This window comes from Mytilus galloprovincialis, chromosome 4, assembly GCF_965363235.1.
Source record: "Mytilus galloprovincialis chromosome 4, xbMytGall1.hap1.1, whole genome shotgun sequence".
Taxonomy (NCBI): Eukaryota; Metazoa; Mollusca; class Bivalvia; order Mytilida; family Mytilidae; genus Mytilus; species Mytilus galloprovincialis.
Genome location: NC_134841.1, coordinates 33,930,907 through 33,945,513, shown reverse-complemented (window position 1 = coordinate 33,945,513; position 14,607 = coordinate 33,930,907). Strand labels below are relative to the sequence as shown.

The following is a 14,607-nucleotide window of genomic DNA, read 5'->3' as shown; positions in this document are numbered from 1 at the left end:
CAAAGTCAACCAACAGAAACTCTGTCTTCAAATTGGCAAATTATAAAAGTCCTCTCTGGAACGAATATCAAGACACAAACTATTCCTATGTCACCCGCACAATTTAATCCTATGCCACCAAATACACCAAAACCAAAAACATCAAACGCCAGACGTAAACGATATCGCAGAAAAATGGATGAAAATAACAATCCACCAGACTCCTAAAAAGCAACAACATTCTGATTGTTTGATAAAAATACGCTGCATATTTTCAAAAGAAGATCTTTTGTGCATACCTCCAGATATAATTGATGTAGCAGGAAAAATGTTGAAGATAATTCATAACATCTAATTGTGTGTCCATATTCATGCTTCATATTTTCAAAAGACGATCTTTGGTGCATGTATGTTATTTTCAAAACAGTTTGATATACTCAGTACTCAGGTAAATCTTTTGTGTAACTATGTCTTGGCTTGCGCTGTACATGTACAATGTTCCTAGTCTATTTTAGCAGCAATGGCAAAAGAGGGCTGTAACACAGTTCAAGGACCAAATTGCAGTGGCCAAAATATATATGATTTAATATCCAGTAATAAACAGCAGATTGAATATATTTATACGATACCAATAGCAACAATAGAAAGACAATCATATTGCATACTAGTATATATACATGCTATTTTTGTATATAAAATAAAAAAAATATTTTTCAATGTGTCAAATGTCATTGCTCTACCTAAATATCTAATATTTCATTTGAAACCTGACCTTAGGGAAAATAATGAAAGCATCAAATAGCTTATGAGCCAATAACATTAAAACTTACATTGAATGCAGGTCTAGATTGATTGATTAGTGTTCAATGCTCCTCTTAGCAGTTTTGTTCTATTTCGTAACAGACAATTTTTATTGGTGGAAGAAAGCCAATGAGCCTAGTGGGAACCATATACCATTGGTAGGAAAACATACAATCCCAAGTCATTTAAGATTGGAATCGTACGGAAGCTGATTAGTGTCAGGGTGGAGTTTTATTTATAACAACTTAGCATATTTATCTTGTTTTCATATGAAAATATATCAATTATTAACAGAGGGATACATACATTTTGTACTTTTCCAGGTAATAAATTTTAGGTTGTATGAATATTCTCCTTTAATCAGACTACAAGGGTTGACTGGAGTATATAAATACAATCACCTCAAAGATTAAGGATTACGATGGTTATGGGGACAGGGGATTCGGTCCTCCCTTTCGGAGATTCATATGTGGTTAATGCACATACTTTTTCATGTTGCACTCTTACTAAGTGACCGCCTCTTTCGAAATCCTGAGTTTGCACTTGTCTGCCTATCAGTTTTTCCTATGTTGGGGTTTGTAAATATACGCCATCGCGTAACTTTAAACCTTATTCCTCGTACTTGGAGCGGGCCTTAGTTTAAATATATTTTTTATAAAGAGAAAACTGTGTTTTTGTCTTGAATAGGCATAAAAATGTATTGCAATTGGACGTAAAGCAAGCAAAATAGTCAATCATACACACTAATTTGTACTACACCATCACATTCCAACTTCCTCATGAATTGTGCTCGATATTAGCTAGTATAGTTTGGTCCTGTTTATTAATTTAGCTCTTCTCGTGTGTTGTACTTATACGTCCTCGGCTTCAAAATATTTGGCTTTGAGCGTTCATGAAGGTCATCACAGAAAAGCGCTTCTGACACATATAATTTGTAATTACGAATTTTTAATATTATACTAGTTCACAAGGTAACAGTTTACATGAACACCATGTCCTACCCGAACCAATAGTGGTTTTGACTCCATTTTTTTTAGTTGTCTGCTCATAATGCAAAATATCGCCTTCTTAGCGAAGAAGAAGCCATGATAACTTTTTTCCAATCCGTTCATGTCCGTTAGACGTCCGTTCTTATCCGTTAGACGTCCGTCCATGTCCGTTTCATGTCCGTTAGGCGTACGTTTTATCCGTCGACGTCTGTTCTGTCCGTTGGAAAATTTTGAGCATGTTCAAAACTTAGAACGGACGTCCAACGGATAAAATGTCCGTTGAACGTCCGGTAGTCGTCCGTTTTGAACGATCTGAAACGGATAAACGCCAATTGAAAATTTCGCGTCAGAAAAAACAATTATTGGTATGTCAGATTTCTTGAGTGTCATGAATTCTTATTTTTCATAATCGATCTTAAAGTAAGTGCATGTCTTCACTATCAAGCAGTTCTTATTCAGGCCAGACACCACCTTTTGGTGGCATTTTGAAGAACAAATCAAAACCAGTTACACAGAAACGTTTTGGATATTTATGCGATTTACATGTATTATTATTGTCGCCTTTAAATTTTCTGTATATCTTGTTCATCCGTTTTATCCGGTACGCTTCCGTTAGGTGTCCGTTTTATGCGGTACTCGTTCGTTGGATGTACGTTCGACATCCGTTCTGTCCGGTACGTTTCCGTTTCTCGTACGTTGCATATCCGGTGTGCGTCCATTATTTAGGAGATAACTGTATTGTATTTTAAGCTCCGACGGCATCAATTGGGGATTTGATGGTCGCAAATTAAGTTTACTGGTGACGCGTTAGCGGAGACAGTAAACGGGTATTTGCGACCATCAAATCCCAAATTGATGCCGTCGGAGCTTAAAATACAATATTGTTATCTCCATTCGAATGAAACTGACAGAAAACAACGTTAAAACATGTATTTAAAATCTGTCATATGCCGGCTGCGCTTGCGCGTACGTCCCATAGCATCAATTGTCAATTGATGCCATGTAAGAAAGTGGCGTTATCCAATCAAAATGAACGTTACAAACGTTGTTGCATTAGAATCATTCGTTACGCGCCCGTTTTATTCGGTCAGCACATCAACGGACTCCCAACGGATAACAAATTTGTCAACGGACAACTTTTATTTTCATCCGTTAGGCGTCCGTTCGTGCTATCCAGTGAGGTGTGACCGAGGCTTTCGTTTATGAATTTTAAAGCAAATATAGCACAGAAAGTCACAGATAACAGTTTATGTGTATTTGTTATCCGTATCTCCCACACTCGTAGTGAGTCCGCTGTCACAAGAACAACGGCTTTAAAAACAATTGTTTATGTCAATTTCTATTTCGAAACGGCACATTATTTTCTGTCTGAATAAAACATATATAAAGCTTTTAAATGCCACACAACTTTTTTTTTAATATTTCTTCCTATGTTTGCGATATTTAACGCAAACCTTTGCGTTTTAACGGAAAACTTTGCGAAATAACGCATACCTTTGCGTTACAACTCAAACTTTTGCGAAATAACGCAACATATAATTTATCTTATTTTTTTCATTTAAGGTTCAAAGGAGGCAGCAGTTATAAATGGAGGAGGCTACATATATTAAAATTTATTTCCCTTTGTAAAATGATTGTCGTGAATATTTAGAACATAAATTATCTTTGCCGAATACTGAGTAGAAAAATAGATATAAGAAGATGTGGTATGAATGTCAACGAGACAATTTTCTACCCAAGTCAAGAGAATGGAGTAAATTGAAGTTATATCGAAGAATATAAAAAATTAACCCTGCTAATACAGGCAAATATAAATATTCTTCCAAAGTAAGCTCTCGTTTGAGGTTTGTATAAGGTGGTTAGATCGAAACAAGCTATCTTTTTGCAGTAAAATGAAGATGTTTTATTATTAAAATTATGTTCTCTCCATTCAAATTGCTACCCAAGCACTTGCAATTAATTCACTAGATTTAATTGAAAATTCCATGAATTTTTATCAAAGAACATTTATCATATTCTGAGATTTTTTGCATCAAAATTTAAAAAAAAATGTTTTTTTTTATTAATAATTCATTTAAAACAAAAAGATCATTTTGTCTATTTGTCTTGAAAGTTTCACAACTGTATGACATTATTTTTCTCTTTCAATTAAAATATGCCTATACCATATCTATATTTACTGTTCTGATGCACAAATCATTCTAAATCTATATATAATTGCACTTCAAGTATTCCTTATTCATATGCATATTTATTATAATGATATGGCCTTGTATTTATGGTTCTTTTCCAGTAAAAAACAACCGAAATTATTGACAGACTGACATATACACAAAACTAAATGAATAATTGAAATGAAGATGTAAAAATAAAAATAAAAATAAAAATTTGACGCAACGTCAGATATTGCTACCATTAAGTGTAACAGAAAAATGACGTTAAATTAGAACCGCGCACTATCTAATTCTTCGGGCTTTCCTTTGTGGGTAAATACAAAGTGTAACACACAAGTAAGTATAAATGCCGTGAGAATCCAATCCAATATGATTTTATAATTAAGATAGGATATTCAATTTTACTGCTAGTAATTATGTGTTTTTGGAGGAATATTGCTGCATATAATATTCAACCCGAGTATGATTTTATTCAAGCAGGTGACATACAATAGCTTACAGTTATGATACTGTAGTTTTCTTACTTTTTGATCGTCTTATAGATGTGTATTTTTATAATGTGTGCATCAAATCGTTTTGTTGAAAGCAGGACATTCATATTTTAGTGGAGGAAGGAACACGCGAATGCAGTTCATGTGGCTTTTTCCGTCTTAGCATATTACGCTTGTGGCGACGTCTGATTATGAGAACGGACAACTTGCAAGACATTTTCATTAATCCGTATTTTTTATACATAACCCTGTAATATTAATGTTATTTGGTGTACCAACTTCAACTTTAAAAGTACTTTTTATTAGTATAGTTATCAAAGCCGAAAAATAATCTTCACGAAATCAAATCTCAGTTTTTTTTGCCGTAAAAGTTTTGTGAAGACATGAAAGTTTAATTCGGACATTTCCGCTAGACATTGCAAATCTATTGTTTTGAATTGAATATGTAGCTCAATTCATTTTTCAATTCGAATTTTGGGAGCTTACACTAAAGTACAAAACGATCGTGCTTACAATTTAATGAATTATCTGTCAAAATTTTATTTTTGAACTGAAATGTTTCAAGTTTCCAAATTAAATTTCCGATGGGACATTTCCGTACATCATATTCTTTTGAAAATATGTATGCAAATTTTAAATGGAGACAGCCATGTTAAACAATTCTGAAATATATCACGTCATAGAATGTTCATGCAAAATTTCGAAGAGTTGCGTGAAAATTTCGCTAATTGTTCGAGTTTTATGTTTCGAGTTTGTTACATGGGACAATGCTAAATAAACGTTTTTCGGATAATTTGTGTCTTCCTTAGCCTATGAATATTATATTTTTATTCTTTCTCTATCATTATGTGAAAATTTAAGAATCAATTTTTATTTTCATGTATAATTTGAAATATTTATTTCAGCATTTCTATAAAAAATTTCCGTCAAATATTTACTTAACGCTATTTTTCGTGGTAGTAGCAATATCTAACGTTACGTCGTTTGTGTTATAACGCAAAGGTTTGCGTTGCATCGCAAAGGTTTGCGTTATTTCGCAAATGTTTGCGTTGTACCACAAATGTTTGCGTTAAGCGCAAAGGTTTTCGTTTAGTTCAGTTATATCGCAAAGGTTTGCGTTAAACGCAAACATAGGAAGAAATATTAAAAAAGAAAGTCGTGTGGCGCTAATACGCTTCCGTAGTTTTAGGATGAATTTTAAGATTTTACTTCTTTTTTTTTTTTTTTTTCCTGATTTATCTGAAAGTCTCTAAGTTTAATACAAAGATTCGAATTAAGAATCATGTGAACTGTATACAAAGGAACTACCATATAACAAATATTCTGCTCTAGAAGCGTTGTATAGCTAAAACTAAGATCAAATGTAAAATTTTGAAAGCCGAAAATACTAAAATACCTTTTTAAAAAGTTAAAAGCTATATGCCTAAATGGGACCTAAATAGAACAGACAAATTCATGACAGGTCAACATTGCCAGAGGGAATTATGATCAAAGTTTCTTTAATAATTTCTTGAATCATGACAATGGAGGATACAAAGTTTACATTGACTATACTAGGTTTTATTTTTAATTCAACTGAATCTCTTGCCTCCGATATTTTATTTTTAATATAACGTTGCTTTCTTTTAAAGGACCGAAAATAGAATATCCGCAAGTTGGATATGCTTCCTTTATGTTTACGCAGTCTTAAATGAAATTCCGAGAAAGCAGAAGCTTATAATTGATGTAACGATATCAGTTATTTTATTTCACTTATTGAAAAATAGACAAAAAATAAGTTGGTACTTTTTAGAAAGTACAGAACAATTTCGATTTAAACAAAATCCTTGTCTGCAAGTTTCTCTACGGGACAATCATTTTTATAATAACTATAATTAACTAAAGCCACTTGGTTATTAAAACTCAAAATCATTTAATATGTTTTGATCATTTATGAGAATAAAACCGGTCAATTGGTAAATGTCTTTAGTTTTATCTCAGATTTATGTTCTATAATTCTACTTAAAACAAGATTATGTATGTGTTGAGTAGACAAGTTACTCCATTTATCATTATTTTCACACGCACCTTAAGGTCTTTTTACACCAGGTGATAAAAGTTATACATGTCTTCATGCACTTACTTTTTTCACAAATTTTATGAATACTTTTTGTTTACTATATCCGGAATTTAAGCACTGCTATCTAATCTTTAACATAAAGCTGTAAAGAATGAATTTATTATGAACAGCAAGTAATCCCGCACCCAACATGTGTGCCTTTCTATTTTTATTATTCCGCAATATGTCGGACACAGCAAAGCGGGAAAATCAAAATAAAACTGTTTACATTTTTGGTATATATATATATACAAATCACAGACTTGTTATGTATGATTTCTTTCACTTGCTCAAGCTGATTGAAAACATATAAAAAATTAATTTTTTTTTATGAAAGATAATTTTCTCTTGAAGGGTAAACGATATCGCTCTAGTACAGTTTTACTTGTGTGTAATACAAAACAATTGTCATTATTTTAAAAGCATATTTTTTTTACATATTTCTGAACAGTACATGTATGTCCATTTGCGTTTATTTCTTCAGATCAAGCATTTACAAATAGCAAATTCGGTATTGTAAATTGTTACATAGTCTTCAGCACAAGACAATAAGACGGCACATTTTTATTAAATTGTCTGCTCATTAAATTGTTATAGTTGAACGATACACTTTCACTTATCTTTCTTCTACATTTTTAGCCGAATAATAACAAAATTTACATTGAATGTAAGTAAAAAAAAACTCCTCATAGACCGAAGGATCAAAATGTTATACGCGTCTGGCGCGATTCGTCTACAAAGCAGTGACGATCGAATAAAGCAAAATCTAGAAAGCCAAATTATGCATATGAACTAGAGCATTTAAGCAATCTGAATCGCTCATCTATAAATTAGAATTATAACAGAAATTCAAAGATGTTTATGCATGATATATATGCTCCTCTGAATGACCAAAGAGGCTTGATAATTCAACCTTGGCCACTCTCAAGACGTTTTTTGTCGAGGCTGCGACCAGAAAGATAGACTTAAGGATAGTGATCCTGTAGCATACTATGTATATAGATGCCTTATGAAATGAAATTTCCATCTGCCATTTGTCCTTTGCCCTTAAACTTATTTGCACGGTTCAGTGACCTTGAAAAACTTTGTTCAGATTTTAGTAATGATAATTGCTCTCTTATTATTTTAGTATGAGCAATAGGATAATTATATTGGGTATGTGTGTACCTTGCAAGGTCCTTATGCATGTCAGGCAGTTTTCACTTGACCTCGACCTCATTTCATAGATCAAGGTTATGTTTTCATGGTCATGTCCATATCTCAGATACTATCAGCAACATGCCTACTATATATTAGGTATATGGAATGATTGTGATGTGTACATGTCTAACTGGTAGAGGTCATCTGATCTTGGCCTCATTTTTCTGGTTATGTTGATAATTAGAGCTACGTTTTTGTGTTTTCTGGTGTTTTTCTTTTACTTATATGCTATAGATCAACTATACTATCTGGTGTATAGAAATATTTTACGGTGAACATTGTCAGTCTGGTAGTTTTACTTTAACCATTTTCAAGATTCATTGCTCAATGCTTAAGTTTTTGTGTTTTGGTCTGTTTTTCTTAAACTATTATATCATATGCAATCGGTCAACTATATTTTGTGTATGGAATGATTGCAAGGTGAATATGTCTGTCTGTAAGGTATCCTATTACTTGACCTCATTTTCACGGTTCATTGGTCAATTGTATTTTTTTTCCGGTTTAAGTTTGTCTCTTAAATGAATTATGTAATAAGTCAATTATATAATCGATTGAATGATTGTATGGTGTATGTCTGTATGGCAGGGTTCATCTGACCTTGACCTTATTTTCATGGTTTATTGATGAATATAAAGTGTTCATGCATTGTATGGAATGATTGTAATGTGAACATGTATTTCTTGCTTTGTTTATCTAACCTTGACCTCATTTTCTTGGATCATGTTAAGTAATTGGGATACTTGTAGTGAAACTTTTTATTTAGGACTATAAACATAAAATCAATGGTCAATAACAAAGCTAGAGAGACATTTCAGCGTGTGCACTCTTGTTTTAATCTTAACTTAAATTCACATTTAAGATTCACGTATGTGCTTTGCTGATCTGATTACTCTTATATCGTATGTTTGAGCTTAAAATCAATTACAAGTGATGAAAAATAATGCAAACCTCAATTTAAATAATTGGGGTTTTTTAACTGGTTATCTGAATGTGAGAACAAACGGCACATTTTAAATTAAGCTTGTGACACGCGTTTTACTAAAAATTCTTTTCTTTAGTTGTAAGTATATTCATACAATGGAGAGATTCGTAAATCGTCAACAGATTCAATGCATAGAAACATTGTAGTAAAATGGACTTTTTATTTAATGAAAAATTGAGATGACAATGTCTGACCAATTTGACCAATGCAGGGGCAGGGTTGGTGTTGAAAATAGCGTTCTATTTTTCAAATCATAGACATCAATTTGATTAAGAAAAAATAAAGGAATTATTTTTTGAAACCCATCGAATGAATATTTCTCAATGTGTGTCAGAATAATATTTCATTTGTATTCATATTTAAGATTTATTTATTTATGACTATATATATATATGATTTATGATTATGAATCTAATAGTATGGTTAATAATGAAATGCATGAGAAAAAAATATGCATGTATGCTTTGCACATGGAGATAATACTTAATCAATTAGATGAAAAATACATTTCAATAAACAGGAACATATAATATTTCAATACAAGTGAACACATTAGTTAAATCCCCATGAATTAAAACGAAGATGCTGCTATGGTAACGTCCTCACCGCCGTTTCGATATTTGTCCGCAGACGACATTGGTAAATCGTCCGATTCTTTGTTTCTATGGCGACACTTATGTATTCCGAAAATAACAATGACAACAAACATTAGTCCTAACATAACACCGAATATAATAACAAGTTCTCTGTCGTACGACTTAGATTTACTCTTACTTCCATTTTGTGCTTCAGTAGTCCCTTTAGTAGGCATTGTCGATTCAGGTGACGTTACTGTGACTGTCGACATGTGTGGTGCTTTTGTTGTTTTGGACGTTGTTGTATTGGTACTTATAGTTGTGGTGATCACTGCTTCTGTGCTATTTATCATTTCTTCTGTAGTGTTTCCTCCTGATATTGTACCATCTGTTGTTTGGTTATGTTTAGGCGGATTGGTCGGCGTTTGCCCTAGTGTTGGTGCTGGAGTTGAATGGTCCTAAATTGAAATCAATTTTATCAGTTAACATAAACAAAATAAACAAAATAAAGCATTGTTCCGTCATATTTGGTTTTTGAGACATTTTATATAAAGAGTTGATAATGATAATTCTTCTTTTTTATTGCATATCCTGTTTCCTTAAACATAATTTCATCGAACCATACTAAATCTAAAGAAACGGTTGTCGAAAAATTGCATACAAATGAACTGATCTGGTTCAAATTTAACTTATTGATGTCGAAATTGAAAAAAGATTGTTGCTTTAATACTGACCAATAACAGATTCCTGTCTACATAATTGTAAAGGAAGACATTTTATGATTATCTTTAGTTAGACCCTCTTTAGACATGCTTTTTGGTTATATTATTGCATTTACATTTTAGGATGGATCCTAACTATGACACCTTCTAGACATCACTTACAAATCAGACCATCCGAGACACATTCGAAACCAGAGGCCAAGCTTCACTTTTCTCTTGAAGGAATGAATCATTTTTCGATATTCAAGTACACTTCAAAGGGCTCTTATTAGATGCATTCTAAATTTCATTTAAAAACAACACGAAATGTCACTCAATTATGTATACTTAGTAGTCTAGTACTTCGCTTTAATTAATTTAAACAATTAGAAGTTTTAAAAGATGATTACAAAACTGTCTTTACATATTTGCACAATTGAACATGTAGTACTTAGACTATTATTGTATAATTTGAGATTTTATAAATGCCACATGAAGTGACAAAACATGCGTTAGTTCCGTAATTTACAATTCCAATTGGATCAAATGAGGTTCAGGGTAAACCTAAATTTGAGGGACAGCAAATACACAATAGACTTCTTATAGTTAACTTACGGGTATCTTCAAAAATCACCTAGTGTGGATATATTTATTTAGATAGATTGTTAATATGTAAATTTGTGGACATTCGAAAAGCAACGACAAAGACGGATAAAAGGTGATATGACGCGAGTGAATACCGAAACAATTGCTACATGCATGGTGGCTTTCATGTTACATTAAGAAAAAATAAAAATAATAATTTATTTTTCAATAACTTTCTATTTTTTGCTATCTTACAGTTGTTATAGTTTGTAGTTTGTATTGTCACAGCTTAATGGACAGTTTAAATATATTAGTATAGCTTCAAAGGGATAAGTGGTGGGATTTGGGTGCTATTCTCATCTCTCGATTATTTTTTATACCCCGCCGTAGGCAACGGGGGCTTTTAGTGTTATCTTTGTCCGTCCGTCCGTCTGTCTGTCCTTCTTTCCGTCCGTCCCCATTTCGTTAGCGCAGTCTAGCTTTAAGTTGCTTCATGCAAATTCAATGAAACTCATACACAATGCTTAGATCCTCACCACGCAGACGGAGTTGGGTTGTAAATCATTTACCGTTCTAGAGTTATGTCCCTTTTAAAATTTGAAATAGCAAAGCTTGAGTTTCGGCATTCGTGTTCTCAGACACATTATTCTTTTATTGTTTTGCATGCATCATACTTATAATAATATAACATAATATAAAGGTGAACATAGATAAATTTTTACAATGTTTTTTTCTTTCTTTTTTTAACTTACAGTAGATTTTGTTTACCTATTTTTAAAACATACTGCCTGAACAGATTCACTTTTTAATTACAATTATTTGGAAAACACCTTAATTGTAAAGATTTGTCTTGTTTCTCGTAATTGGCTTAAAAGTCCCCGATGATATCACCAGTCAAGTAGCCAGTGCTGCTGTACTAGCATGAACATACGGATTTTGTACTATCAAAATTTTGAAACATATTTTAAATTAGGAAAATTTCTTCCTCGTGCAAAGCTTTGAATTCTTGCCCAGCTTTGACTACTAGTATATGTTTTATCTTTTTATTTTTTGGATAACATCTTTTTAATACGCTTTAAGCTTTCACATATATTGTTTTAATTTGTTCGAAAAAAAATATATGTCTTGTTTATCGTAATTGACTTAAAAGTCTCCGATGATATCACCAGCCCAGTAGCCCGCGCTTCTGTCCTGGCATACAAAATTATTTTTTTAACTGTTACAGTAGATTTTTGTTTACCTACTAAACATATGCCTGAACAGTTTCACGTTTTAATTACAACTATTTGGGAAAACACCTAACGTGAGCAGTTTACAGAATTTTGTTTTAATTTGTTCGAAAAAAAGATATGTCTTGTGTATTGTAATTGGCTTAAAAGTCTCCGATGATATCACTAGAGCATCACTAAAAAGACATTTATTGATGAAATACGCCTCTAGTGCAGAATATTGGGACCGTTTTCAGGTTATATTACGGTAATGCAAAACGCTTTATATTCGAATCATTTTAATGTAATCATATGGCAAACTATTTTGACTACCAGTATATTAGTAAATCGGATTAAATTTTATTTTTGGTTTTATATTTGGTTATATTTTCTAAAAAGAAAGTTGTTCGAGATGCTAACAAATAATGCCTATTGTATAAGATTCTGCGAAATAATTATCTGTATTAATCAATAATTAATCATTGTACAGTAACTTACCTTTGACACATTTATTGACTGTGTTGTCTTTGTAAGTGTCGTTGTTTTCGTTGCTGTAGTATCAGTTGTAGTTAAATCAGGCGATGTAGATGTTATATGTGCTTTATTTGATGCCAGTGATGCATCTTTTGTTGTTGTTGATATAACTGTCGTTTGTGAAGTTGTTGTAATTGGGGGTGTTGTTGTTAACGAAGTTGTTGTAATTGGTGGTGTTGTTAGATGCGAAGTTGTTGTAATTGGTGGTGTTGTTGGTAGCGAAGGTGTTGTTATTGGTAGTGTTGCTATCGAAGTTGTCAGTTGATTAGTAGCTACCTTTGTTGTTGATGGTACTGAAGTTGTCGATTGTTTTGATGTTGTTGTTGTTGGCCTTGGTGTAGTTGATGTCGCAGGTGATGGAAATAACTTTGTTAGTGTTGTTGAATTTGAAGATGATTTTGCTGTGGTTTGTGTATCCGTCTTTGTTGTTGATGTTCTCTCAGTATTCTAAAAAAAGTATAGTATTAGGTGGAGTATTGATATACAAATTTAAGTCTCATTTCAGAAATTATATTTCGGATAGTCTTTTTCTTGAAACTTTATATTTTTGTATTGACAATTAAAAATACTATCCGACAATAGTACCTTCATTTTAAATATTTTATAAAGCTGTATGACTGCAAAAAAAAATTGAAAAAATTCTTGTTTCTTGTGTACAATTTGGAGTTTAGTACATGGCGTTCATTATCACTGAACTAGTATATATTTGTTTAGGGGTCAACTGAATGACGCCTCCGGGTGCGGGAATTTCTCGCTACATTGAAGACCAGTTGGTGACCTTCTGCTGTTGTTTTTTCTATGGTCGGGTTGTTGTCTCTTTGACACATTCCCCATTTCCATTCTCAATTTTATTGAATGTTATACTCAATGCTGTTAGAGAATTTCCGTTTCGCTTATTCTACATTCAAAGAAAGAAACCACAAAAACTCACAAAAATGGGATAGTAACGGTTGCTTTCATGGAAAACTTCTTAAATAGTTTTGCTAAATAAAAATACACCTCTTTTAAAGTTAAATGACTCTTAACGACATTGATACAATAAGAAATAAACATAACTCAATAACTCTTATGAATATAACATAGGACCTTCCATGAAAAACACTACCGAACCGTATATAGTCTATCCTCCTGGTTAATACAACTATATGTTTATTTATCATTTGTGTAAATATTTATCATATTAATTTTGTATTTCACACATGCTAAATCTTATATATGTTATATATATTATTGTAATATCTTCTCTGTAACTATGTATTTGGTTTATGAGAATAAAGATCATTCATTCATTCATAAACGGCACATGGGGGACAAAATGTGACGGTAATCGAAAACAACTACTGGATTACAGGCTCTTGGCTTGGGACAGACACCTGAAAATGGGACGGTTAATTACTATTTTTCCAATTCATTTACAATATATTTTTAGATTCGGTGCGATATATTTATTATAGTTTGACATATCATGAAGACCCTTTCGGTTTGCTGTAGTCTTTGGGATATCTAATTGCGTGACCCCCTATATTTTATTCATAAGACACTTGATGTCATCTCCATGTTTGTATGCTACGTCATGGTAGCTGATTTCAAGACACCATATTTTATTGACTTTTCAAATATGTAAGAAAATATAAATAAATACGATGAACACTTGCAGCAAAAAACATGATGCCATAGTTCATGTCGTTTAAAAAAAATGGCTGCAGTCAACAGCAACTCGTTCGGGGCGGTTCAAACACTCCTTATTAATCTGTCTTATTGATTATGCACTTTTATCATGGTACATGTAACATGTAAACATTCAATGAAACTAATAGAATTACACGTGGTATATGTAAATGTGAATGAAATACTTTGACTTATGTTATTTTAAAACATTACCGTAGATTCCACACTCTTCATGACAAGAAGAATCCATAATATTCGTAGAAACATTGTTTTGAAATCAGCCATTTTCCTTGTATGAATTATGACGAACACGCCATTGTTCAATATTTAGAGATTGAATTTTATCAAATTTTAAGATAAACTACTACAAAGTTCACTTAAGGGTACGATAACACTGTGTTCACATAAAACTGTTTCTGTAAATTGATTGATAAAGCGGTCAGAATAATCTAGAATGGAATTTTTCTACTTCCACATGTAATTAATCTTTGAAAACAAACAAAAAGGCAGTTTTTAAAATGCATTTTTCATTTCCTTAACACGTGAATGTGTACTGGTATAAAGGAAGTGTCACAAAAAAATTATAAATCAAAATTAAATAAAAATCAAGTTGTAGTAGAGT

At 32.2% G+C, this 14,607-nt stretch overlaps 1 protein-coding gene across 1 annotated transcript; it reads right to left on the bottom strand.

Annotated features, from left to right (window-relative positions):
• Nucleotides 1-8,472: 8,472 nt before the first annotated feature.
• On the bottom strand, nucleotides 8,473-14,348 carry LOC143071943 (uncharacterized). The gene is made up of 3 exons (XM_076246650.1): nucleotides 14,199-14,348; nucleotides 12,282-12,764; nucleotides 8,473-9,747 (listed from the first exon to the last, which is right to left on the bottom strand). The coding sequence occupies exons 1-3, from the start codon at nucleotides 14,268-14,270 to the stop codon at nucleotides 9,286-9,288; spliced, it is 1,017 nt and encodes a 338-aa protein (XP_076102765.1). The 5' UTR covers nucleotides 14,271-14,348; the 3' UTR covers nucleotides 8,473-9,285.
• Nucleotides 14,349-14,607: the final 259 nt, after the last annotated feature.

What these genes read in the sequence shown, in the direction of transcription:
- LOC143071943 (XM_076246650.1), bottom strand. Translation starts at nt 14,270, where the DNA reads ATGGCTGATTTCAAAACAATGTTTCTACGAATATTATGGATTCTTCTT. An exon ending in TGAAGAGTGTGGAATCTACG is followed by an intron (nt 12,765 to 14,198) that starts GTAATGTTTTAA and finishes TACTTTTTTTAG; the next exon opens with AATACTGAGAGAACATCAAC. An exon ending in AGTCAATAAATGTGTCAAAG is followed by an intron (nt 9,748 to 12,281) that starts GTAAGTTACTGT and finishes ATTTCAATTTAG; the next exon opens with GACCATTCAACTCCAGCACC.